General features: G+C 39.8%; 1 protein-coding gene across 3 annotated transcripts in view; it reads right to left on the reverse strand.

The window, feature by feature from the left end:
* The window catches only part of rsrc1 (arginine/serine-rich coiled-coil 1), a 124372-nt gene that overhangs the window by 55967 nt on the left and 42516 nt on the right, over window positions 1–25889 (reverse strand). For all 3 annotated transcript variants that reach the window (XM_076873204.1, XM_004543713.3, XM_004543714.5), the window contains exons 5-6: window positions 24409–24445; window positions 10973–11024 (exon numbers count right to left, since the gene is read on the reverse strand). In XM_076873204.1, coding sequence (XP_076729319.1) covers window positions 10973–11024; window positions 24409–24445 — 89 coding nt within the window. The remainder of the gene's footprint in view (window positions 1–10972; window positions 11025–24408; window positions 24446–25889) is intronic.

The raw sequence follows: 25889 nt of genomic DNA on the forward strand, positions 1-25889 counted from the left end.
TGCAGAGGTTTGGGGCAATACTTACAAATGTTCGCTATCATCAATCTTTATATTACAAAAAAGGGCCATAAGGATAATCCATAAAACTGGTTACAGAGATCATACAAATCCACTATTCTTAAAATCAAAAATTCTAAAATTCACAGATCTGGTTCATTTTCTCACAGCACAAATTATATATAAAGCAATAAATAACCTGCTTCCTGACAATATTCTAAAAATGTTTTCTAAAAGGGAACGGGGATACAATTTGAGGGGGGAATTAAATTTAAAACATCCTCGTATCCGTACAACATTAAAAAGTTTTTGCATCTCTGTGTGTGGAGTGAAGCTGTGGAACAGACTAAGTAAAGATATGAAGCAATGTCCAAGCATGGCGCAGTTTAAAAAGCGGTTTAAGGATATGGTTTTTACAGGGTACAGGGAAAAGGTAGAGATTTGATAGGGTGTTCTTGTCTAATATTTTCATGTGTGTGCGCATGCACGGGTTTGTTGGTATGTGTATATGTATGTATGTATGTATGTATGTATGTATGTATGTATGTATGTATATATATATATATATATATATATATAAAATTGTAGGTTGTGTATCCTTCAGGTGTTAATGGGGTTATTGAAAATGTGTATATGTGCGTATGTGTGTATATACGTAGGTATGGATAGATAGAAACATATATGTGTATATATTAAAAAAAAAAAAAAAAAAAAAATTACACATAACATATAATGTAATTACAAGGAGGTATTTCTGTAGTCTATTGATACTAGATAGTGGAAAAGGGGTGGGATTAAATAAGCTTATGCTTCTTCCTGCTCCTTTTTGAACATGGACGTTATTTGGAGTTGTGGTTGCTCGTTTTCCTTTTGTTTGCTTTGTTCATTTGTCTCTTTTAATTCTATTTTTTTTTTTTATACTTTTTCAACATGTTCAAAATAAAGATTCAATCAATCAATCAATCAATCAATGCTGTAAGCTGTTTCAGCCATTTTCTTTTCACTGACAAATCATATCAGCCTGGTTTCGAATCTACTTTTGATGACGATACAAACATTAAAGTATCTCCAAAACGGGACATTTAACCAAAACAATCTACATGGATAAATACCATTACAGGCCAGAGGAAAAATAATACACCTTATCTATTCAATTACCAAAACGGCTATCAAAAGAATGCAGCTGGATGTGTGCAGAATCCAAGGTTGTTTCAGCCTCCCATCCGAACATTCATTCAGCCATTTTCTGTATCTGCTTATTTGTATTCACGGTCACAGTTGGGCTGCAGCTTGCACTGGGCAGAAGGCAGCGAAACATCACAAACACACATTCGGGCCTATGAGCGTTTTTTAATTTCAAACACACCTCACCTATGAACCTTTTCTGGCCTGTGATACGAGACCGGCCGAGGCTACAGACAGGCTACACGTCGGTCCAACTGGACAGTTTTGTTGCCGATTCAGATCACACAAATAACCTGCATGAAATTTCAACACAGCCGATCTTCATTTAAACAATTACGCTCATTCCAAAGTTGGAATGACGACTAGAAAAAAAAGCGGTTGAATATTTCCATGTGAAAATTGGAGAGTGTTAAAATCTGACTATATATATATATATATATATATATATATATATATATATATATATATATATATATATATATATACATGATTCATCAAATGGCAAATGCTTAGTAACATGGTGATGTTATTAATGACATCACAGAGTTTGTTTCTCTTCAGTTCATAGCAGAGGGGGAGGGGGTTTGCAGGTAAAGTACTTTTCAAAAACCCAGCACGCATGTAGAGCCACGTTGCCGAAGTAGCACTATCCCACTCTGCATAAATTCACTGAGACCAACAATCATGATTAACAACCACGGCTACTGGAACAGCCAAAACACGATTGCATTTCTGGCATAATTGTATGGCCCCGGCCTTAACATGAAGAATAGTGTGTCACAGGGTGGAAATTATTCCAAATCACGAAAGCAGGAATGCACAGGTCAACACTTTGCTGCAATCTATTTATGTCTAATCCAGGGCCAATTGGACAGCTACATCTATTAAACGCCTGCAGAAATATTTACAAACACAAAGTGAGGAGATGGGGTGATCCTAAAAACCAAATGATATCACAGTACGACCTGCTAAAAGATTCACCTCTCCACCGTCTTCCCTTGCAAGAAGAAAAAAAAAATGCCCTAGACACAAAATCTTTTGCAGCAATACCTTTCACATGGTGAGAATTGCAGTACTGCTGCTACACACGGTCTTTACTCTTTCCTTCTAATCTTTCTCTCACGCTCTGCATTCTTTGCATTCAGCCTCCCTTCTCCACCATCTTCCAAAAAAAGCCCTGAATGCCTGCCAGTGGTCCAAGGTAATTAAATTACTTAGCAAAGTTTACTTAACAGTAAATGGTTAGCAAAATTTAAGGTGATTGCAAATTTGCTTTCATTTCACTTCAATGGCTGGCCTGTTTAAGGCTCGTCTGCAAATAATTAGCACATACATTTGCATCAAAATCGTTTAAACCATATGTTGCAAAATTATGGAAAACAGCAAATTAAAAATATTCCTTTTCTGTTATGGAAATGCCTACATGTTGAGAGGAGAGAAAGAGAGAGTTAGAGCGGGAGGGAGGAGGGAAAGATATCACCATGTGTCTCCAAACACCAACAACAAGGAGGGGAGAAAAAGTAAAGGAGGAGGAAGGAGGGTGCAATAATGATTCAGTTTGGATTTGAACACACTCATAACGATCTTTTTCAAGAGCTCACCAGATGCTGTTTGAAATCTGCCCACAGAAGAAAAACAAAGCTTTCCTCAATCTCTTACTCTCTTTCTCTCTCTCTCACACACACACACACACACACAAAGAATCAGAGAACTTCCTCTAAGTGGCTCTGTCTGGTACAGTATATACTACTCCCTAAGGCAGGGCAAGGAAAGCTGTACATTAATTTGACAAGTAGTATCGACAACCTGAACCCTCAGTATCACAGAGAAGGATAAGTAAGGCTAAAATAAGTGACAATAAATAAAGGCGATTGTGGACCCCAGCATCCAAATAACCTAATATTTTCTCAACTAATGAAGTAATTATTTAGTCAGTACAATTCCAGAAAGTAAAAGAAGAAAACCTCAAATGTTTTGTCCAACCCACACCCTCCTCAAACCGAAAAATATTGAATATATAATGATGTTAAGATAGAAAAACGCAGCAAATCTCCATGTTTTGAAAGCTTTAACCAGCATGTGTTTCACGTCAATAAACAGAGTTATCAAAATAATTGACAAGTGACTATCTGCTGATCCATTCGTCAGTTAATCTCCTCTGTAGCCAATTATTTTTAGTTACCGCTGCACCTACCAGTTATTTGCATGACGGGTTTGTTGAAAATATTGTTTGATTAAATGTTTGACAACAAAATATTGACAACTTGTGAAAAATGTCCACAGTTAGCAAGGGGTGCAAACTGACAAAGAAATGACTCAAAAAACCAGCGTAGATTCCTGTTTAAAGACTGCACTGATAATCAAAAAAGCTCCAGATACATTTTACTTAAATAAACGATTAATACAGTGTATGTATACCTTTTAATTTAAAAAAATATAATAATTAAAGCGCAATAAAAACAATGAATAAGATGAAAATGTTACACAAAGCTCTGGACCGATTGATGAAGAGCTTCCTGTTAAAATAAGTGCGGTTGATAGAAGTTGATAAACTTATTGTAGAGGAGCAGTCACGAGGACCAAATTCTTCTCAAAATCCTTAAATGCTTATTCTTTAAAGGTGGAGAGAACTCATCATTTAGCCAAAGTTAAGACTGCATTCGCGTTTTGCAGTGTTGCTGTTGAATTTTTGCCGTAGCTTTAATGTTAAATCAGATAAACTGTTCCCGTACCATGGCAATGCAGGAAAAGCAAGAAAGCAGGACATGAAAAAGCGTAGGATGCAGTTGGACCTGCGTTTATTATACCCATAAAACAAACCAAAAATCAATTGGCACATAAACCTCGTATCCGTGCAGTCATTTGCTCAATCATACCCCCTCCCCACGACTGACAGATGCCTGACCTGAAAGACTTCCTATTGAAAATAGAGATTACTCGTAAGTATAGATGAACGCACATCCAGTTCTTTTTAAAATTCACACACACCCTTAAAATGTGCACTTCTTTCGAGGGGGTTTTGTGGATGCTCACTATATGGTATAGTTTTTAAAGTGAGCTTGACAAACCCTTCCACCGATCACATGGTTATCAGTGTGTGTTAGGGGCTGTTTGTTAAAAATCTTATTCAGGTATCGGGGTCTTGTATAAGTGCAGGCCCCATACTCACTCTCTCTCTCGCTCCCTCTGCCTCAGAGACATAATTACGAGTGTTGACTGGAACAGTGAGGTAATGGCACATAAATCCAGCTGATCAATGGTTACGGAGACTAAATTACAGGACACTCTTGTCCCATTATCCTCTCAGAGGACAACAGGAGATGCATTCCTGCAGAGATGCAAAGGAGATTTCTGCTGCAGTTGTGTAATTGTTTCCTTTATTTGAATACGCTGGAAGCAATGTTGTTACCTTTCTAGCTTTATGATCACACTAACAGGAAACCAAACTGTATATCAAACTACACTCTCTGTAATTCCACTAAACGAATACAATGTTATAGTAAGGCTTTTAAAACATGAGCAAATATCACTTAAGAAGCTATTCTTTGACCAAACTTTTATTGTTAAATTAGGAAAGCAAAACATGACTGTTATAACAAGAGAGTAAATTACAAAAAGCATAGAGTGTTGTCTTTAAATCAAACCATTATGTATAATTGCTTATAATGTTTTAAACCAAGAGATTCCCTGATTCTGATTGCAGAGCACCCTAGTAATAGTAAACGGGCATACATTTAGACTGAATGCGAGCGAAGGGGAACGTGTAGTTAGGAGTTATTACAGGGTAATTCCCTTGTGTTTTTACAGAGAAAATCCCCTTTGAAATGAAGGTCATCACTTGTGTTTGTGACAATCATTTCAGTCATGTCATACAAAGAGTGTTGCCACAACTGGAGTGACAGCAAGGTGATGAAGATGGATAATGCGATAACTACAATTCGCCGCCTAACAAATCCTGTGCTGCAATCGCGTGCAGATTGCTCAATCTAAGTAGATGGCAATAACAGTAGAGATAATAAAAAACGAAGAAAGACCAAGTTTATAAAGAAAAGGTATGTATTTGAGCGAGGCAACAAAAAAAATAAAAAAAAAAACAAAAAAAAGGACTGGGTCTCGCCTCCATCGCCCAGTCCCCGTCACCTCTTATTCTATCAGAACAAAGGGCGGCAGCCTCCTAAATGCGGCGCATTAGCCCTTTAGTTCCAGAGGGGGTAAGGTGACACCCTCCATGTATGTGGTCTGTTCAGCACACATCTGTCAGGGCCTAAGGGGGTGGGCAGGAGGGGGTGGGAGGGACAGCAGGACCTAGACGCACAAGGAAGACGGAGGAAAGAAGGAGAAAGCTCAAGAAAAAGGGTGTGTGTGTTTTTGGGAACCCTGCTGTGACCAAGAAGCCTAATACCCTGTATTTACTCTGGATGAATTAGTCCTATCGTATGATGCTGCTAAGCTTCGCTGATCACGCAACGCTTTGCGTCTTCAGTAAAAGACACGCAAACCCAAACAGAAGAGACTGAGACACTTCAACAGACAAGCTGATAAAAATAAATAAATGTGCACCTTCGTACCCTGGTAGCAGCGGTAGTGATATTTATTAAAACTGAATTAAACATGTAACGCTGAACGACTGGTCTCTGAGACTTCAACAGGACTTGTTCTCCGTCTCGCCTCTTAATTTCATTTTAGTTTTTACAGAACGCCATTAAAAGCAAACGTAAACACGGAATTTCAACTGACATGAACAGATATCAACAGTGAATTTATCAGTTACTCTTACTGACTCAATAAATCAAGATTTGTCCTTGTTAAAAATAATGCTACTTGACTTGGAATGTAACATAATTTCATAAAAAGGCAATAAGTTTCAGAATAATTAGTATGAAGAATCTGGACTACATTTAAACTTGACCCGACTGGTGATGAACAGTCCAGTCAAGTTTACTTGACGCACTATTACTGATGAAAGTTGGAGCTTTTTTTTCCTAATCAAAGCTGTATTTTTTAAAAAAGAGGCATCGATACAAAACAGCTGCAAATTTGAGCCTTTTGTATTTCAATATGACACATGTGCACGAACACTGCTTACAATCAAAAAGTACATTGGCCAGACATTCAAATACATATGTCTTATTATTCCTTATTAATGTTAAGTGTTAGGTGTTTTCATTATAACTTAAGCTATGGAGTTATATATTTTCATTATAACTCCATAGCTTAAGTTGAAAACTGAAACAATGCTCGGTTTTTCAGCTAGGTGTTAAACTGACAGAAGAAGTTAATTCAGACCAGTGAAGCCCTTCCAAGTTCAAGCCTCTGATGAGATCTTAAGGATTGTTTGTTTTGCTGCTGTCAAAGGTTCAAATGGAGGGAAGAAGGAGGTTTTGATGACCCTTGGCCCTCAGGTCCTAAGTGGGTGTTCTGCAAACACTCCCTATTGACATGTGGATAAGGAGAGGCCCGCTGCTGAGCACAGTACTTATGTTCATTTGAGTGGAAATGGACACTGCTATGAAAAGAGCCAAGAACCAAGCAAGTGGCTGAAAGGAACAAGAGTATTAGATATAGTAAGGGTGTCATGGTTGCTGTGTGTCTGAATGGAGGTATGTATGGATCGAATAAAGTGGTTTCTTTTGTGTTTGTCAGCTTTGAAAACAACAAGGCTCCTATACTTCTTATTTATGTGTGATTTATGACGACTCAGTATGTCGCTCAAGAGACGTACTTATGAATCAGGGGAGAGAAATAAGTTGTGCTGAAATCCAAATGAATCAAACATATGGAGGGTGTCACACAGTGTTACTTTGGCCTCTATGTAAATTGTACACTGCCCAAATAAATCCAGATGAACTTCCAGAAATGACAGCCTTCCAAAAAGTTTTTCCGTTTTCTGTCTCATACATTTTTTGATAATCCACACTAGGGAAAAGCAAGCACTATATAATAATATATAATAACAATAATAATGAAAAAAAAATGCTTTAAATGGCGTATATCATAAACAAGATACAGAAAAGGTTTCTCTTTATATATTTTGGAACGATGAATCACATTCAGAATGTAATAAATAAAATGTCTGCATCCTGCTATGATGCAACATTTACTATAAATTCTATGTGCATAAGAATTATTACATATATAAATATTGAAATTTTGATCAGTACCTTATTATTGATTAAATTATGATAAGCAAGTTTGGTATGGAAATACGGGGTGTACTCTGTGAGTGTGTGTGTAGGTGTGTGCGTGTTTGATATGTAGGCCAAGCAGGAAGTGACCCATAAACATATCCATCCAGCTCTTTCATTGGGGGCCAGTGTTGCCCTCCTCATCCCGCTCCACACACACACACACACACACACACACACACACACACACACACACACACACACACACACACACTCTCAAAGCCCCTAGTGAGCGCTAAGCAGGCCAGCGGGCCAGCCGAGGGGGCTCATTACAGGTCCACAGAGCCCCCCAACACAAAGGCCTGAGCCGCTTTAGCCATGGGATGATCTGCTCTCTACTGACTAGAGAGAGTCCATAGACGGACAAAAGGAGGGAGGGGAGGGAGGGGATGGAGAAAAAGAGGTGAAGGAGAGCAGAGATGAGGAGAGGAGAGGAGAGCCGCGGGCTTTAAGGATGTCAGGAGACCCCGAGAGAGAAAGCCTGGCGGGCGCTCAGAGAGGAACGGAGAGAAGGAGGAGGAGGAAGCTTAAGCTCCACGGCTACGTCAGGACATTAACATTCACACAACCTCCCAACATCTGCTGCTTCCTTCTCGCCTTCCATCCCTATCTCCCTCTACCCGCTAACAACGCTGGAACAAAGACGGTGGTGAGGCAGAATGAGCGGACAGATAGACGGAGAGAAGAGAAGCAAAAATGGGGAGAGCAAGGAGAGATATGAGCCAGATGAATTAAGAAGATTTGGCAGCAAGAGACTTAGCAGCTGCAAGTTCAGAGGATTTTAGAAGTAAAACTAAAAAAAAAAAAAAAAAACATCCCTAATAATTGTAATTATACAAATGTGATGAAATTACCAAGGGCACACTGACTAAAACTGAGGGCAAAAAGCTGAAAATAAATCTGAAATAAAAACAATTATAAAAGTATTAAATATAAAGCATTTCATCAAGTTAAAACCATTTGCCTATTTGTATTTTATTATGGGTCTTTATGAGTGACATGATCACCCGAAGACCTGATACAGGCCAGGCTCGGCTCTATGGTGGAGACAGTTTCTGACTGAGCCATAAAACTGTTCTTCTGGAAGCCTCCAGGAAAGAGAGGAAAAGCAGAGACATGTCCAGCGCATTAAACCCTCTCCTTTAGTCCTGCGTCTGGCCCTGAGCCTGTGTCTGCACCAGTGTGACCCAATGCACTCAAAGCCACATGCTCAATTTTATGATGCTTCACCGCCATTAGTACAACATTAGCCTTGAGGTGGCAGTGCAACGAGCTGGGCCTATACAAGAATACGCATAAGAAAAAGAGAGAACTCAAATATTTCTAAACTAGTTCCCATTCTTTAACAAAATAAATGTTAAAAATCACCAATCCTCACATGTAAACTATGCCAATTTAACATATGATGGAGTATGTAAGATATGGCTCCGAAAGTTAAAGTTCAACTGAGTGAAATCACATCAAGGGATGGCAGTGTTGTTCTGTGGCCTACGGCGAGGGTGAACAAGTCTTAAGTGAGCTAAGTATGTGGCTGGCGGGTGCTTTATAGATGATGTATAGATGCTTCGTTCTTTCATATATTTCCTGTGGTGAAATTAGAGCCCTGTTCTGAAGTGCTGTGTGTGTGTGTGTGTGTGTGTGTGTGTGTGTGTGTGTGTGTGTGTGTGTGTGTGTGTGTGTGTGTGTGTGTGTGTGTATGACTGTAAACATGAAGACATCTTTCTCCACAGTCAATCTCTGCCTGTCACATCTGGCTCGCAACTCTACCCCTCGAATACACACTGGAATATATACACCGTGTACATGGTGACATCTATGACTTATGTACTGGGAGGAGTGTTTGAAATTAAGCTGCAGTGAATATGGGCCCAGAAGCACTCAAAGTGGAGAGTGTGTGTGTGTGTGTGTGTATTTGTCTGTGTGTGTGAGAGGTAGTTGTAATGTATGTGGGGAGGGTTGCTTTGACTCTGTGCAGAGGAAAACAACCATGAAACCCATTCAGGTTCACAGTGGAGAGAGACAAGAGACTGTGGCTTAATCCCAAAAGGTTTAGCAGTCCAGCTGGAAAACGTGTTTAAAATCTTTTTATTTTTTTAATTTAACATATTTATCACTGCATGTAAAAGTGGTCACCTGTTGGTTTCTTGACTACTGTCTCGAAGCCTTGAGTTTGGCATTTTAGTCAATTATAGTTTTCTTTGGGAGCTGCAAATGGCCAAATTTGGAAGTGAGGGTGGCTCCGACGCTATCACCTAGTGCTAATTTGCTGGGTTAGTAAGGTGGACAGACCGTATGAGTGCATTGCAAAGACATAGTTAGCTACTTTCTTGACCAATTCCAATTTTTGAGAATGCTAAACATTGGTGAAGCCGCCCAGTGGCTACCTATAAGTACTAGCACAACTATTACAGTAACTAGAATTTCACCCACTGAAGGCACTGCAATCGACTTGGCCAACATGGGAAAGTAGCACATTTAACCAATCAAAACACTCAGCTGTGACTTTAATATGTAGCTACATCAAAAAGGGTGCCACACTATTTCATTTAAATGAATTGGCACAAATAATAATTTTACAGTGCACAGGTTTCATCAGGTCCCACTCACACAAACCGAGAGACAAGTTGGCAACCACCGAGCAATCACTGAGCAACCACCAGTTGTGAGGGAAAACTGTGTAGTGGTTGGTGGATTCTGCTACTGCTGCCTATTGCTGAGTGAAATGAGATGAAAAGTTTTTATTTCACCCAAATCATTCTTGTGATTGTTTTTGTCGCTAGCAGATTGCCACAAGTGCCAGTGTTTGCATGGAAGACAACAACTTGTCTGCAAACTGTTGCCAACTACTTGTGGAGCAGTTGAAAAACTACAAAAACTGTGACACAAACCAGAAACAGAGAACACTCGCCTTACAACTGTGCCACACTGCTCCGGTCAAGACATGTTAAACTTTTATTTTGAAGGCAAATGCTTGACTTCGAGTCTTTGCAGACAAGTCTGCATCTTCCATGCAATCTATGGTCGAATGTGACAATCTGCAACCAGTGCAATCTAGCTTTCAAGAACATATACCTCTTCACAATCATTTTCAACTAGCAACTGCCAGCAACCAAGTTGGGGAACACACATTTTTTTTCCTCACTGGGTGACGGATGGTTACCAGATGGTTGCTAACTGGTCTCTAGGACTCCTACAGGGAAGAGTCAGTGGTAATCTCAAGAAATGATCAATAATCACTTTAAAATAAAAATAACAACAGCAACAAAAAAGAATGTTGCGTTGTTTTTCTGAACACATTACTGTAAATAATTTGTAAATCCACTGCTTTAGTGTTTAACCTTAAGTACTATCAAAGGGTTATTTGTCTTTCAATTAATAAAAGGGAGACTGACAGTGGACCGACCGACCTATACTGACATCCCTAGACTGATGAGTTACAGTGACAGAAAATACCCACTTCTGCATAGAAATTACTGTACTGTCAGACTACAGATGTGCAGCACTGCAAAGTATTTTTACATACTTCCACAAAGTCCCGACATGAGGGCGCAACATTTCTGAGCCACGCTGTGACAAAAATAAAAACATTAATATTATCCACTTACCCGCAGCCTGCAGGACCAAATGCATTCGAACCTTAGCCTGCTCTGCTGGAGTCTGCAGAAGAGTGACAGACAAAGAGATATTGAAATGAAAAAAATCAGACAGCAACATGATATTTTAATTGTTGGATTTTGTTATTTTAAATGGTTTATTGGTAAAGGCCAGCTACAGATTAGCTGGTAGACTGAGTGTGCTTGAGGGCATTTTTAGCACTTGTTGACACAAAAGCTTCCAAATGTAATTTTTTTTATAAAGAAGAAAAAAGAAAAAAAGATGATCCACCTTTCACTTTGGCACCCTGCTGCCTGACACATGACAAAGCACAGTTTGCGACAGGACCAACGGCAGCCACACTTACAAAATGTCATCTATGTAATTTAGCTCGAAAACTGCTGTGTCCCTTAGGCCAACAAAATATTTTACCCACGATAATCTTTAACTGCAACCATTAGAGTGAATGTTCCCGTAAACTGTCCTCATAGAGCACCAAGGGACAACTTCACCAAGCTACTAGGCCTCGTCATCTATAAAAATGCTGCTAGTGGAGAAAAAAAATAAAAAAAGAATGAAATGAAATAAAACAGAAAGCAGCATCTCTGACACACCAGGGAGAATCAATGAGTAAAAGATGAAGAGAAATTTAGAGACAAAGAAAGAGAGAGAGGGTAGGAGAGAAAACAAAAGCTGCTGTAACAAGTCTTTGGAGAGTTGGATAAGAGGGCACGGAGAGCACATTTTACAAAGATCACAGCCAAAGACTCAACATATTCCCCCTTCCTATTGTGTGTGTGTGTGTGTGTGTGTGTGTGTGTGTGTGTGTGTGTGTGTGTGTGTGTGTGTGTGTGTGTATCAGAAACATTTAGCGGGCATGAACGGGCGAGGGCCTTGTGCTTTGACAGCTGTATTGGGAAGCACATCCCTTTTCTTTTTTTTTTTTTCCCATGACATGGCCTCAAAAGGGTCTTGCTGCAATTCCAATATCACTGCTATTAGATTTGAGGGTCTTAATTGTCAAGCAAGAATGATGGCTACGACAGGGCACGAGCTATAAAAGGCGAAGCGCGATGCAGATTGCTCTCAGAGGTGTTTTGGCGCTGCCGTGGCAAAGCGGCCCTTGTTACCATGCAGCGGCAGAGACTGTGTGTAGGATTAGAGAGAAATTAAATGCTAATGGGGATGGGATCTGAATCCGCTGCCTGGGAGCATCATTTAGACGACAGGGCCGGGGCGTCGCTGACAGGCAGCGCTTCCTCCCTCCACCTCCTCCTCCAACAGACAACCCAGCTCTTCCTCCCATCCTTCCATCTCATGACTCCCCACGCACAACACAAAAAATCAGATTTATCAAACTGTAAACTTGTCACTTTGTAAAAACGTCACTTTTCGGTGGCAGTCGGGGAAATATAATGACCCCCTTTAATGTAGTGATGTCAGGGTGCTGTATCCTAGATGGTACACACATCAAGGCATGACTGACACTGAGACATACGTAATGCAACATGGATGTGTGCTGACATGGCGGATCACACGTACTGACTGGCACTGCTTGACAGTCAAAATTATGAAGCGCTATTATAAGAAGAGGAAAAACACTTGAGGCCTTCATTCACACAAAAATGTATGTATACACACACACACACACACACAAACACTCTACCTACCTTCACAAAAAAGGGATTATACCATAATTTGTCTAATTTCTCGTCCTTTTTCAGCAGCTTCACATTCAGGTTTTGAACCCGGTTTAAAGGCACAATTATGACAAAGTAATCAGTCCTGCTACAACCAGCCACATAACGCAATGACACATCACTGCTTAACTATCCTGATCATTGTGTGCTACGCAATCATCTTAGTTACAGTTTATTACAACGCCCACTCCGTAATTACATTAGCCTTTGTTTACATTGGCCGTAAGGCATGTGCAAGTCCATGCATCCTAAATGCGCACGCACGCACACACAAACACACACACACTTCCAACAGTTCCTCAAGGGGTAATGAAACACTGAATCACACTACTGCTGCTACTGTACGCGTTCTCTGTAAGGGCTGAAACTCCCAAGCAATTCTTACAACATTAACCAGTAAAGTGAAAACAACTATTTCCTAATAACAACAACAATGATTGGATTGAGGCCAGAGGGGTGAAGCGTGTTTCCAAGTTTTAGCAGAGAGAATGAAAGCAGTTTTCTCCTCAGAGTCACGCATGGTTTGAGTTTCGCTTTAAATAAATGCAGAACAACAAGGGAGGGGGGGAAAGCATCTTTAAAAAAGCTGCGCTCCCCGAAGTACTAAATGAAGCGTGACAGAGTAACACTCTAATTAATATCAAGTTATCATCACAAGTAATGTAAAAGGTACTCAGAAGTCAGCTAACAAACATACACACATGCCCAAAATTGCATGTTTTTTGCTTCACAACTAACTCTTTATTTTTCACTCTAATTCACACACGCACGCCTGCTCCCTCTGTGTGTAATTCATTAGTAAACAATAAAAAGGCGTTAATTGTGTTCCCCAGAGGCAGATCTGAGCTCCCCCCACTGGGAGAGAGGCACCCGCTGCATCTGAAGTGGCTTTGCCCCTCAATTAGAACTGCGCCTTTCCCCACGTGCACAAACAAACACGAGACACCGGGAGGAGGACTGTGTGTGTGTAGGGAAGTAATGTGACTTGGAAATGAGCAGTGCTTTCCTTGTAGAGGTTTTAGATTATCACACTGTGAGAAAAAGGGAGAATGGCACAGGAAAAAAAATGAGACAGGGAACAAGAAGTTGTGCTTTCTTTATGGTTCTGGAAATATAGAAGATCAAATGAAGGGGAGTGTTAAGAAGGGGGGAAAAAATTTAAAAGAGGAAGAATATAGACATATAGGAGGCCAAAGACAAATTAGAAAAAATATAAATACTTTTAATGATGTTATATTAGCAAGCACTTACACGCCATACCACTAACAGCTTGAGAAGAATGCAGATCTGCTCATTCAGAGCCATCAAAGAAGTGTCTTTCTGAAGCACACTGTGGACAAGAAAAGCTGAAAGAAACCCTCCAATTAACTGACCAGCACCTTTACCAATAAACCTCCAGGCACCTTAAAACCACAATTATATTCCAATAGAACTTTTTCATATGATTTTCATTGAATCATATTGCATCCTGAAAAGTTTTCTGGTGTTCCAAATACGGACCATCGGCAGACAAGGTGAAGAGCTAACTGTCAAAGAGGGGCATACAGACGTACTAGTATGTACTTTTGACATTAATTTCAAAGGAATTTTTTTGGCTTGTACTTCATTATAAAATAAAAACTGACAGATCTAGTACCATTCAGTTTTTCTATTATTTATTTTTAAATTCTGCCTATTTTTTCTTCTTTCCACACATCTGGCGAATTGCTTGAGCATGTAAACAGTGCTTATGTGCAAGCCCTGTTTGTCAAAATCTGCAGTATTTCAGTTAGTTATCAGTTAAATATTAAATGTGTGTCCTGCTATGGATCCCTCTAAGTGTTGTATGTATGACAATGAAAAATCCAGTTATGCACGTATGGAGTAGGTAATATTATTAACATCATAGATATCACATTTTTCCTCTTTTTCGCTATCAAGCTGTAAAGAAACAACTTAAAAAACACACACACACACATTCGTCTATCATAAAAGAATCTGCTCTTATTAGTTTGACAACACTGTGGCACCCACACCCTCTAGAAAATTCTTGTTCCAAATGTAACAGGAAGTCCAGTGTGCTCAAAGCAGCTTGCACGCTTACCTCACCACGCCGACGACAGACACACTGAGACACGCTTAGCTCAGCTAAGTGCCATTAGTCAAAAATAAACACGTCCCATTAGAAAAATAAATTACCCTCACACTGCTTGCTAAAAACAATGCTAGCCTGTGTATAATGAGGTCCGCACGCAGGAAATTTCATCTCTTTGCGGTAATTCACTAGTTCGAGACGCAGACAAAGCAAAGTGTGGTGGGTCAGGTGATGATTGTTAAAGCAGGAAGAGTGAAGCCAAACAAAGGTCAGAAAGGCCATCTCTAACCAGCGTGATGTATCAGCTCCATCTAACCACACAACAGGAAGAGTTCATTTATGATTACGCAAAAAGAGGTGGAGGACATAAGTAAAGAAGAAAAAGCACACAGAGAATGCAAAACTCCAACCAAGGCACAGCTTAAATTCTCAGCAGTATTTACTTTGAAGGGAACAGTCTTGTATTTTCTATATATTCATTTTTGGCCCCTTTTTTTTCTTTTTAAACATACTTTAAGAAGTTTGTAGTGCAGTAAAAAGACGTGCAAAGAACAGGCTTTTGTTACTTGTCCCATTTTAATATACTTTACATAATTTTCAGTATATTTTTTTAATTTACGTGGATATAGTGCATTCACATCATTGTTTAGAAAGAATTGTTTAATTATCACGTTATTTTTTTATTTCCCCAAAAGCTATACATCTTCAGGTAAATGGTGCATGTATTTAAATTGTTATGTATTTAAATGGTTATAATCTGTTACTGTCATGAATGTAACAAAGTCATAATAAAATAAAGTGATATTTAGACTCCCCATATATCATTCCCTGTACATCTAATAGATCTATATATAATCATTATCACTTTGACCTTCCGATCAGTCCATTGACCTTGAAGGAGAGGTCAGGGGTCATACGGGACATGATATTTTAAATCTTTACACGGTACTCTCTATATGCTCATAGTTTCATAATCATAGTTTCTACGTTGGTCAATACTCGACCAATAAATAATTTAAAAGACTTTGGTGGAATCTAAATTTTAACGGCTTGTTAAAACGACCTCAATCCAAACCCTTAAAATTTTTTATCAGAATTCACTCGCAAACTTTTGAAGCATTGTGTTTACAGAGAAAATGCTGACACACATGCACACGCTACAAAAAACATAAACAAAACGAAACACATAACCAGCAGCGGTAACTAAACTTAACGATATTAGAAAGACTTGAAGTGGATGAGCAAAGCAGAGCATCAGCACATGAAGGAAAATTACCAACGTGAGCTGCAGTAAATAAATAAAGAACACTGGGCTGGTCATACCTTACAAAGCGCTCCAGGTCTATCTTGTTTAATGCAGTTTGCGTGTTACAATCAAACAATCGGCATCTTGAAAACAACGGGTTAACTGATCTGTGGGTATTCTACTTTTATTTTAACGCTCAAGGCTCTGAGTGATCAGTACTGGCACATTTCATTATATCTGACCAAATAATAATTTTTATAAACAACAGACTAAGCTTGAGGTGAGGCCAAAATAAAATGTTAAAATTATTCTATTGCTTAAATCTGAGGCCTGTTAATCTTCAACAGTTGTTGTGCTCATAATATTAAAAAAAACAAACAAAAGAAAAATCATATACAGGCGGATGCACACTAGTTGGCTCTGAGTTTATTGATTTCATTATGAAAAAATGAAGTTAAAATTAGTTAATATGCTGCAAAGGCTAGATATTTATGAATAATTTAGGCAATAGGGTTGGAAGAGTGCACTTAATGCACTGTGGCCATTTAAGTAAATATAGAGATAGTGCACAAGCAATTGATTGGTTTAAGGGCAGGTATGATTTAACTCAGCCTACAGTGTGCCACCTCTTTCCTGCTTCTCAAAGAACACATTAGTGAAATGTGGGTTTGGCTAAAGTCACCTTTCTCTTCAAATGTCTTTAAAGAAACCCTCTATGGGGGGGTGGGAGGAAACGGGACATCAATGACATCATCAGTCCATCTACTGTAACATTAATCCTAATTGCGCCACTGTAACCATTATTTTCTGTCAATAAACGGCTTCAATATACACAGTGCCTACCTCAACAAACTCTTTATGCTGGAGTTGATATGCTCAATATTCATCTCATTATATTTTTAAAGTCTTCATCTGTTTCCATTTTCTTTCATTTGTTGAATTCCTCTCGGGCTTCCCCTGCATCGCCTCCTCTTCTTCCTCTCCCTCTCTCTCATACCCCCCATAAACAAACACACAGATATATCCCATACCCAAAAGAGGACAGGGGAAAACAGAGCCCCTAGAAAATGCAATATTTCTGTTTTTAATATCGAGGTCTATAAGATCAGGGCAAAGATGGGTTCCATGGCAATATGTTTATTTATATATTTTATAAGACGGAAAAAAATCTGCCTATCTGTATGTATTCGGGGTGCCTGAGCCACAGTATCTTAGCTCATCTTATATGAAAAATAATGTTGTGTATGGCTATACTTTTATATATAATGGCAATATGGGATCAGGGCTCTTTTACAATGCACCATACTTCAGGCTAGGCCTAACAGCATTTTATGACCCGCCAGCAGTTCATCTTCATGTCTCAGGCAGGCAGGAGCACTGCATAATAATGTCGTTTCCTGCCCCCAAATGCTATTTCACAGGCCGGGGCTCATTTCTCAAACTTCACCACTTTTACAATTTCCTAAACTTTTATTCCCGTCATTATTACCAACAAGATTTCATTACGTATTTAGAATGTAAACAAGTCTGAGTAATGACACTCCCCCGTCTCCCTGGAATCATTCCCATTGATGGCTCTGCTGCTATCTCAGGCGTGTGTATTCATAAAGACACACTAGTACAAACACACACACACAAACAGAAAAACATGCACGTGCATACAAATACACAAAACTCCATGCACTGCCACAAACATCCATACAGAAATGATGCATACACTTGCATAAACTGCCCCAGACAAGATACAACTCAAAGGCAGTAATTTACTACCCCGTGTGTGTGTGTGTCTGTGTCTGTGTGTACATGCATGTATGTGTTCCTGATAAAGGGGGATGTGGTGGGGGGTAAAGGGGGGGGAGAGAAGAAGAAGGAGAGAGTTTTATACTCAACTCACATAAATCATGTAGAAGAAAAATGAGCAAATGTGCAGGCTAACTCATCTTCTTCCCATCCGGAGAAAATGAAATTCACTGGAATACCTATCAAAACTGCAATCATCCAGAGATAATATCTTCTTTGGTCTATCTGCACTTTCCGATTTAATTTCCTCCATGCCCTTGACATCCAGCGATACCATTAAGATGAAGCACATACAGTAAGGGAGTAGTTCTCACGTTTTGATATATGAGAGCTCCGTGCTTAATGTAATATCATCATTTGAAAATTAATGCAATCTTTCTTTTGTTTGGGATCTCTTTTTAACATTTTTTTGGGAAACACTCAAGGAGCGAACCACAGTGAGACGAGCAACAAGACGGGGACTGGGTTCACATGAAAAGGAGACGCAGAAACAACCAGAGATATGTGAGAAAGACCGGACAGACGGGGGGGGGGGGGGATATTTTGTATTTCGAGGAGCCGCGCACACCCACCCACCCCTTCCTCATTCCGTGCGAGAATGACATGCAATTATGTCTGGGCCTGCCCCAAGTCAGAGGTCACTCAAATTACTCCATCATTTAGCCGTGCCGTTGAGATGAGAGAGACACAGAGAGAGAGGGCGGGGGGGGAAGAGAAAGAGCGAGACAACCAGCCCTCCCTCGCAAATCCTCCCAATCCCAGCCACAACATCAAATATCATGAAATCATTAGTGTAATAAGCATGGAAATCTGTTTGCAGATTATCAACGCCCCCTCTCCCCCTCCTTTATCTGTCCACAATCTCTTCATCTAAGCTCTTTTCACCTCTTTATCCTATACAATTAGTGCAAGAAAGACAGAAGAAATAGAGAAAGGAATACATAGATTAATTAAAAGAAAGTCTGTGACATACACAAAGACAGAACTGAGAGAGAAAAAACAGCTATATTGACCTAACTCTTTGTATTTCATACTAAGACTTCTCTAGGACAAAACCCTGCCATATGAGGCAATGTCACAGTTTCGGTGTGCGAGTGTCCTGGCTACAGCTGTTGGTCCATATCTGTCATTAGCCCAACCAGGCAATTTGCCTCAGTAAACTCTTCAACTCACCAAGGGACACTCAGACATCAGCTATCCCCGAAGAGAACCATGTGGACAACAACCTGTGATGCATCGCAAAAATAAAGAGGCTTGTTTCCAGGCTGCCCGTTCCAATAAAACAAACCCACTTCGTTTTCACAAAGAAAAAAACATCTGAAACTAAACCACAGCTTTACAGAAAAAAAGGGAACGGTAGCTCCCACAGAGATAACACCCAATGTCCCCAAACACCAGATCATGTTAAGGTTTATCAGCAAACTAGTTTGTCAAAACTGCATATAAGTCGCATTTAAAATATGATGAGGGTTTGACAGCATTATGGGAAATGTACTATCTGTATTTCTAATACTATGTATTAAAGGTGAAGCTGTAGGATAATCCCTGGATTACTTTTTACTTCCCTGATGAAAATGACATTAACATATAAATTGCAGGACTGTTCAAGAAATATTGATAGTCAATAGGTAGATATGCTTATGTTTATAGCATTAGTAGAGCCAAAACTGGCCAACAGAAAAACTCGATGAGCAATCTTTTTTTTTTTAATCTGTGACAGCACAGCAAAGAGTCAAGACGTGTATGTTACCATAGTAAATCCTGTCATGTGACTTGATTTACTATGGTAACTTCCCAGAGTATTGTTTAACATCTTCATGACTCGTTTTTAAAACACATGTATGGCGTTTACACCATACCGCAGGTGTTGGTAGATGTTTTTACCTATAACACATAAAATCCATCTTATTTGAGGTGTATTTTGCTTTGATCTTTAAGAGGAGTTACTCCTCATTAGCCACGTGTAATATGGTAATCCAACTGTCAAGCATATGATTAAAAATTGGTATGATTAAAAAAAAAAATAGAACAGAAACAGAAACAAACTCAAACTTTGTGACAACACAGCTTCTCACCCTGTGAAAAGCAGATGCTACATTTAAACGCCAGACTTTTAAAGGTCCTTTAAAGAGTTGAGGTATAAATTTATTCTAAGTAGGACCCCCCGAGTGAAGCAACACATTTTACCTCACAGACCCCAACAAACACTTGTTAAAATGAGAATAAAGGGCTATTTAAGAAAGGGCATTAAGTAACAATTTTCTAATCTATTTGCACTTTGTTAATCAGAGAGCCAACCTTAAACCCAAAACCCATACAGCAAAGATTTGGAAACGGAAATATTGAAAATATTAGAGTCACATTCTATGTGAATTTAGCTGTTTTCAATACTTGCACTTCAACAAAGGGAGGCATGTTTTTAAAGGATAATGGCTACCATGTGTTAAATGAGAGGAGGAGTTGTTATTCGCTTATTCACTAATACTTCCAAATTAAAATACTGTTAAACACCGATAATGTAATGCAGAGCAACCCACGCTACAAAAAAATGTGGCTTTGCTATCAAGACAAAAAGTCCCTCAATTTACTTTTAGCAAAGGTCTACAATGTCATATCATGACATAAGGTAAATTCCACAGTTACAGTTTTCTATGAATCGTGACCTTAACTCAACCTGCAACCCTGGACTGACCTGCAAGTCACCCTCCATCATTAGGGTTTCTTCAGACTCTTTCCACAGAACCGATGGCGTACCCTCCTCCCCCCTCGTTCTTCTACTCCCCCCTCTTGTCTTGTATCCTTCCTTGGGCAGTGTGTGCGGTAGAACGATGGGTACAGCTGCTGATTGAGCCAGTAATCCTGATGAGGCTGATTCCTCGTGTATTGATTGAGCTGCTGGCTTTCTTCTACTTCACTCTAAAAAAGCTGTGCATCTGGACTGATTATCTGCTGTAGGCCACCTCTTTTGCTATCGCTCCAAATCTCCCAAAGCAAAAAAAAGAAAAAGAAAAAATAAATCCAACTCAGACTTGGGTGATCTTTGTTTGTGTATCTGTTTGTATGTGTGTCTGTGTGTATATGTGCCTGGACATGTACGTGAATGCGAACAAAAACAGAAACTAACGCAGAGCCCTGGGAGCAATTAGCTTCAGACTTTGTTTCTGCATCGCTACTGATCGCGTTCAGTCAATCTGCTGAGATGCAAAAACAACACAAGCCAAACGTGAAAAATGAAACAAACCTTAGACCACACAAGCCTTAAATGCCCACCTAATTACTTCACCACTCATGAGGTTACAACAGGAAAAGGTAACATTAGTATTCATCATGAAAAATCAAGCTCCGGAATGTAAAGGGAAGCCTGACCGTCACATCAGTGTGAAATCTGATCCGGTTTTAGTCATGAATAAACAGCAAAACAGTTACTGACTCCCATATAAAAATGATTTACAGTAATGCAAGCAAATAATTACTGTAAAAAAATAAAAAGTGTATACTTGACTGAGAGTCAGGATCGCTGGTTGAAACACCATGGTAAGTGTCAATGTGGCTGATGCACCAATCTTGAAAGCAATAGATCAGCAGAAAGTCATAAATGCCTGTTTGGAAATCTACACGAATAGGTGTGTGAGGAATTGAGAAAAACATTTGCAACAGCCCTGGAACTCTACCTCTGAGAGAGATGAGCTCTGTTATTTACAGTTCTCTGTCCCGAATCGTAATCAGAGTCTTGCACTCCCCAGGCAGCTGACTACTGGGGTGCAATCTCTCCGTAAGCATTAAAATGCCCATAAATTCAAACACTCAGTATTCAACTATTCAAATTCCCTGAGACATACATATATACACAAAAAACCATAAACTGGTAAACATACAAATGTGTTTGCGTGTGAGTCTTCGTAAGTTTGTAATGTTTAACTCAGCTATCCTGATGAGTATAAAAACAAAGCAAAAACCAAGAATCAAATGCAAATATGGTATAATCAGTCCCTGTTGGTATACTCGGGGGAAAAAGGTATATGGAAACATCTGCAGATGCACAGTGGCTAAAATATAAGTCTACTAATCTCTGTGAGTGAGTACATGATCGTGTCAATAACTTGGTCTATGTGTATATCTCCAGCTTTTCTGTACAAAATGTTACAATCACAATACAAAATTGTGCCGTAATAGAAACCTATAGCTCAATATAACCCATCTTGCCTTAAATTTGTTAATAAGTTTGAAAACTTAGTGCACTCATTTGTGACTTTGCAAATGAGTTCACAGTCATACACATGTCATTTAGAGAAACTTAAAACCACTAGCTTTCATATTTGCCAAGATAACGCATATAAGCATATTGATTAATGCTGTTTATGCATCTAATCTTCTCTTGAATAATTCAAAGCACCTTTTATGGAGTACTACATCAATCACACCTATAGACCAAGCAACAGACATCTCCAAACTCAAGCTAGACCATTACCATACAACATGCTATATTTAACCATCACTTCATTTGAATGTCTACTCTTGAAGCACTTTGAGGGGAAACAACAGTGCTCTTAAAAAATACCAACATTGAAAAGATTTGAATGACAAATTTACAATCAGCTTAACAACATTTAGTGATGATGCAGAGAAAAGAAGAGAATCCAAGATTGTATTTACCTCTTATGGCAAATATGGCCTGTTTGTTATTTGGTAATAATGAACAATGGAGTTTTGTTGAGAACTGAAAAGATCACAATAGCCAACCAGCACCTCTATACGGCATGGATAGTGTGCTGAAAACACTCTTCAGAGACTTTGCTCCATATTGATATGATAGTGTCACACAGTTGTTGCACATCCATGATGCCAATCTGCCGTTCCACCACACCCATAAGGTGCTCTACTGGAATGAGATCTGTGTGGAGCTCATTTGAGTACAGCAAACACACTGTCATATTAATGCAGTTTGAGAAGTACATTGAATGACCACTGTGGTTATGACAGGATGGAAATGGTCAGAAATAATACTTAGGTAGGCTGGGGCATTTAAACAATGCTGAGCTGGTGTTTAAGGGCCCAAAGTATGGCAAAAAATATCTGCAATATCAACATTTGCCAGTCTTAACCAGTGATAGACAGCACAATTTATCTATGCTTCATGTTGTTTATGGTGACTTTTGACTGCACCATGGAAATGTTGCAGCTGAAATCGAGACTCATCAGGCCAGGAATGCTTTTCAAACGTCAATCTTCAATCGCCCGTTGTGACCTCAGTTTCCTGTTCTTAGCTGACAGGTGTTTCACCTGGTGTGGTCTTCTGCTGCTATCTTCTTCTGCTTCAAGGTTAAACATGTGCATTCAGAGATGCTCTTCTGCATGCCTTAATTGCCAACAGTCTGGCCATTTTCCTTTGACCTTTGGCATTAACAAGTCGTTTTCACTCAAAACTGCTGCTCACTGGATATTTTACCTTTTTGAGACCATTCTCTGTAAACCCCAGAGTGAGACAACCCCAGCAGATCAGCAGTTACTGAAATACTCATACCAACAACCATGCCATGTTCAAAGTCGCTTTAATCTCCCTTTTCCCCTATTCTGATAGCCTGAACTTCAGCAGGTCCTCTTGACCATCTCTAAATGCGCTGAGTCCCTCCCATGTGAACGGTTCATTAGCTATTTGCGCTATCAAGCAGTTGAACAGGTGTACCTAATAAAGTGGCTGGTGAGCAATCGCGCCACTTTAAATCCAATGTCACTCAAATCAAAGTTATGAATATCCTTAACAACAGAGTTAAGTGGCAACTGGAGCTGTGCTTGACAGTGCTGAAAGATGATTTCAACTTCATGAGCTCAGACGTTTGCAGAAGTGGAGAGTTACTGAGAAGTGTTTGAATTTCGGGGTCACTCATTTGTGTGGCATATTCAGGGTCATTTGCGTAGCGTGTGGTGGGGCGAGGGTCATTTGCGTAAGGGTGCTGGGAGCTGCAGTTTAGTATGCAGGGAGGCAGGGGAGGGAGGGCATGTGACATCCACAGAGAGCCAGGACCCTCACTGACCCCTCTCTATAATTCATCCCCGGGAATATGGGGCACATCAAACCTTCGTTTCTTCCCACCCAAAAAGAGGAGAGAAAACCTTTTCACTTTGTTGCACGGCACTCTGACCCCGTATTAAAGCGAGTAGCAAGAGAAACCCTGAAAATGTCGGTTATTAAATTTTCAGGGCTGTCCCAGGAGAGCGTTTCCAGCAGCTCTCTGATTCATAGCTGGGAGAGGACTGAGGAAAGGCCCCATGCTGACAAAAGGACCAAGAGGGACAAGGGGAGAAAAACTTTTGCTTTCATTTTTAGCGTTTATGAACAGGTACACACACAACCGCACACACAAAAGTAGCAGCTAATATGAGAGAGGACACAGTGGATTACCTGTGTGTGTGTTTGGGCACAATTTGGGATGAATTAAATGCTAATATAAAAGCGGGACCAGACCCTCGGGGAGGCTCCATCCTCCCTCTATCCCCGTTTTCTCTGCCACTCTCCCTCTCTCCCTGCTTGTTAACTGCAGGTATTCAGCTCCAATTGCAGAGGTTTCATTAGGAATGCAGATATCAAAGTGTGCAAGTGTGTGTGAGTGTGTTTTGAATAGAACTTACCAGATGTTCTAATCTGCCTTTGATGTTCCCAGCGTCCCTGCAACACAACAACACATTTCCCCCACTGTAAATAAAGTGCCGGCACAAAAAGTCATTTAATAAAAGCAGATTTGCAGACACACACACACAAACATCAACTAACACACACAACAAACTCTGTCAAGTGCGATTTTCTGATTTAATTTCACAGTTTGAGTCATTGCACTGAAACACTACCTGTGGCCAATCCTAAGTAACCAGAATTAGACTCCAACTACGAATCATTGTTATTAATAAACAATCTATTTTCTTGATTCCTCGATGAATGGGGAGGCAAGCCATCAGTGGTTTTCTGAGGTTGTGATGATACCTTAAAATGTCTCACTGTGGTGGTAGTTAAGCAGAATTATTTTCAACTAATCATTTCACAGTCGGCAACTGTCATAACCACTAAAGCCTCTTTCTGTTTCAGCTGCAACGTACGCGGGATGAGAATAGCTGTAAGAGGGGAAAAAAATCCTGATGATATCAAAAGGCATTTGGTTAATCAAAAGAGGTAACCAAAAAAAGCACATAATGAGGAATTATACTAATTGTTAACCTTTCAGACTGAAATGCTGTGTGCATTTTCATGTGTTTGCATCTGCACCACACAGAGGTTAACTAATATTGTTGCCACACTGCTGGCATTCATAATAATAATTTCCAACTACAAAGAAAGAACTGGGAGCTTATTATCTGTGAATTAATAAAAAATGTGTGTATGATTATCAGGGTAGCAACAGCAGAACGGCGAGCCGAGGAAGCGGAGGAGTGGGGAGCAGTCTGTTTTTAAAAAGAGCAAATTGGCAGTAAATAATAGATGCAATTTTGGCACATTTCAAATTTGCAGCAGTGGAAATCAAAAGATCAAGAGAACACAAACAGCCCCCGTCCCCCCGATCTCAGCACCCCTCGTCCAACTCTGGCCTCCATTACTGACAACTCCACCCAGGCTGTGGCGTTTTACGGCGTTCGTGTGTGTCTGTGTGTGTGCTGAAAGGGAGAAAGGCTTATCGACAGGCTTCAGTTGCTAATGCAGCCAGCAGCATCACAGTGTAAATCTACACCATCTCTAAAATTACATACTGTCTAATCCATCCCACCCCTCCAGCCCCCTCTACCTCCATTCACCCATCCATCCATGTCTCAACACCATCAACCTTTCCGAAAAGCATCAAGGAATGAAGAAAAAGCTACACACCCTAGAAAACTTAAAAGAAACAAACAAACAAAAAAAACCACTACAAGAACTAAAGAAGAACAAAAAAATAAAGTCATGAAGAAAAGATGTTTGCTTGTTTATTCTGAGCTCTGTCACTGAGCCACAGGCAGACAAGTCAACCACTTAAGGCAAACTTCATCTAGCTGTAATTACATTACATTCTGACAAACACCCCGCCACATTCATTATACATGACGGGCGCCCGGCTACTAGACAGCAAGACATTTGTTACCGTGGT

This window comes from Maylandia zebra, linkage group LG14 (genome assembly GCF_041146795.1).
Source record: "Maylandia zebra isolate NMK-2024a linkage group LG14, Mzebra_GT3a, whole genome shotgun sequence".
Classification (NCBI taxonomy): Eukaryota; Metazoa; Chordata; class Actinopteri; order Cichliformes; family Cichlidae; genus Maylandia; species Maylandia zebra.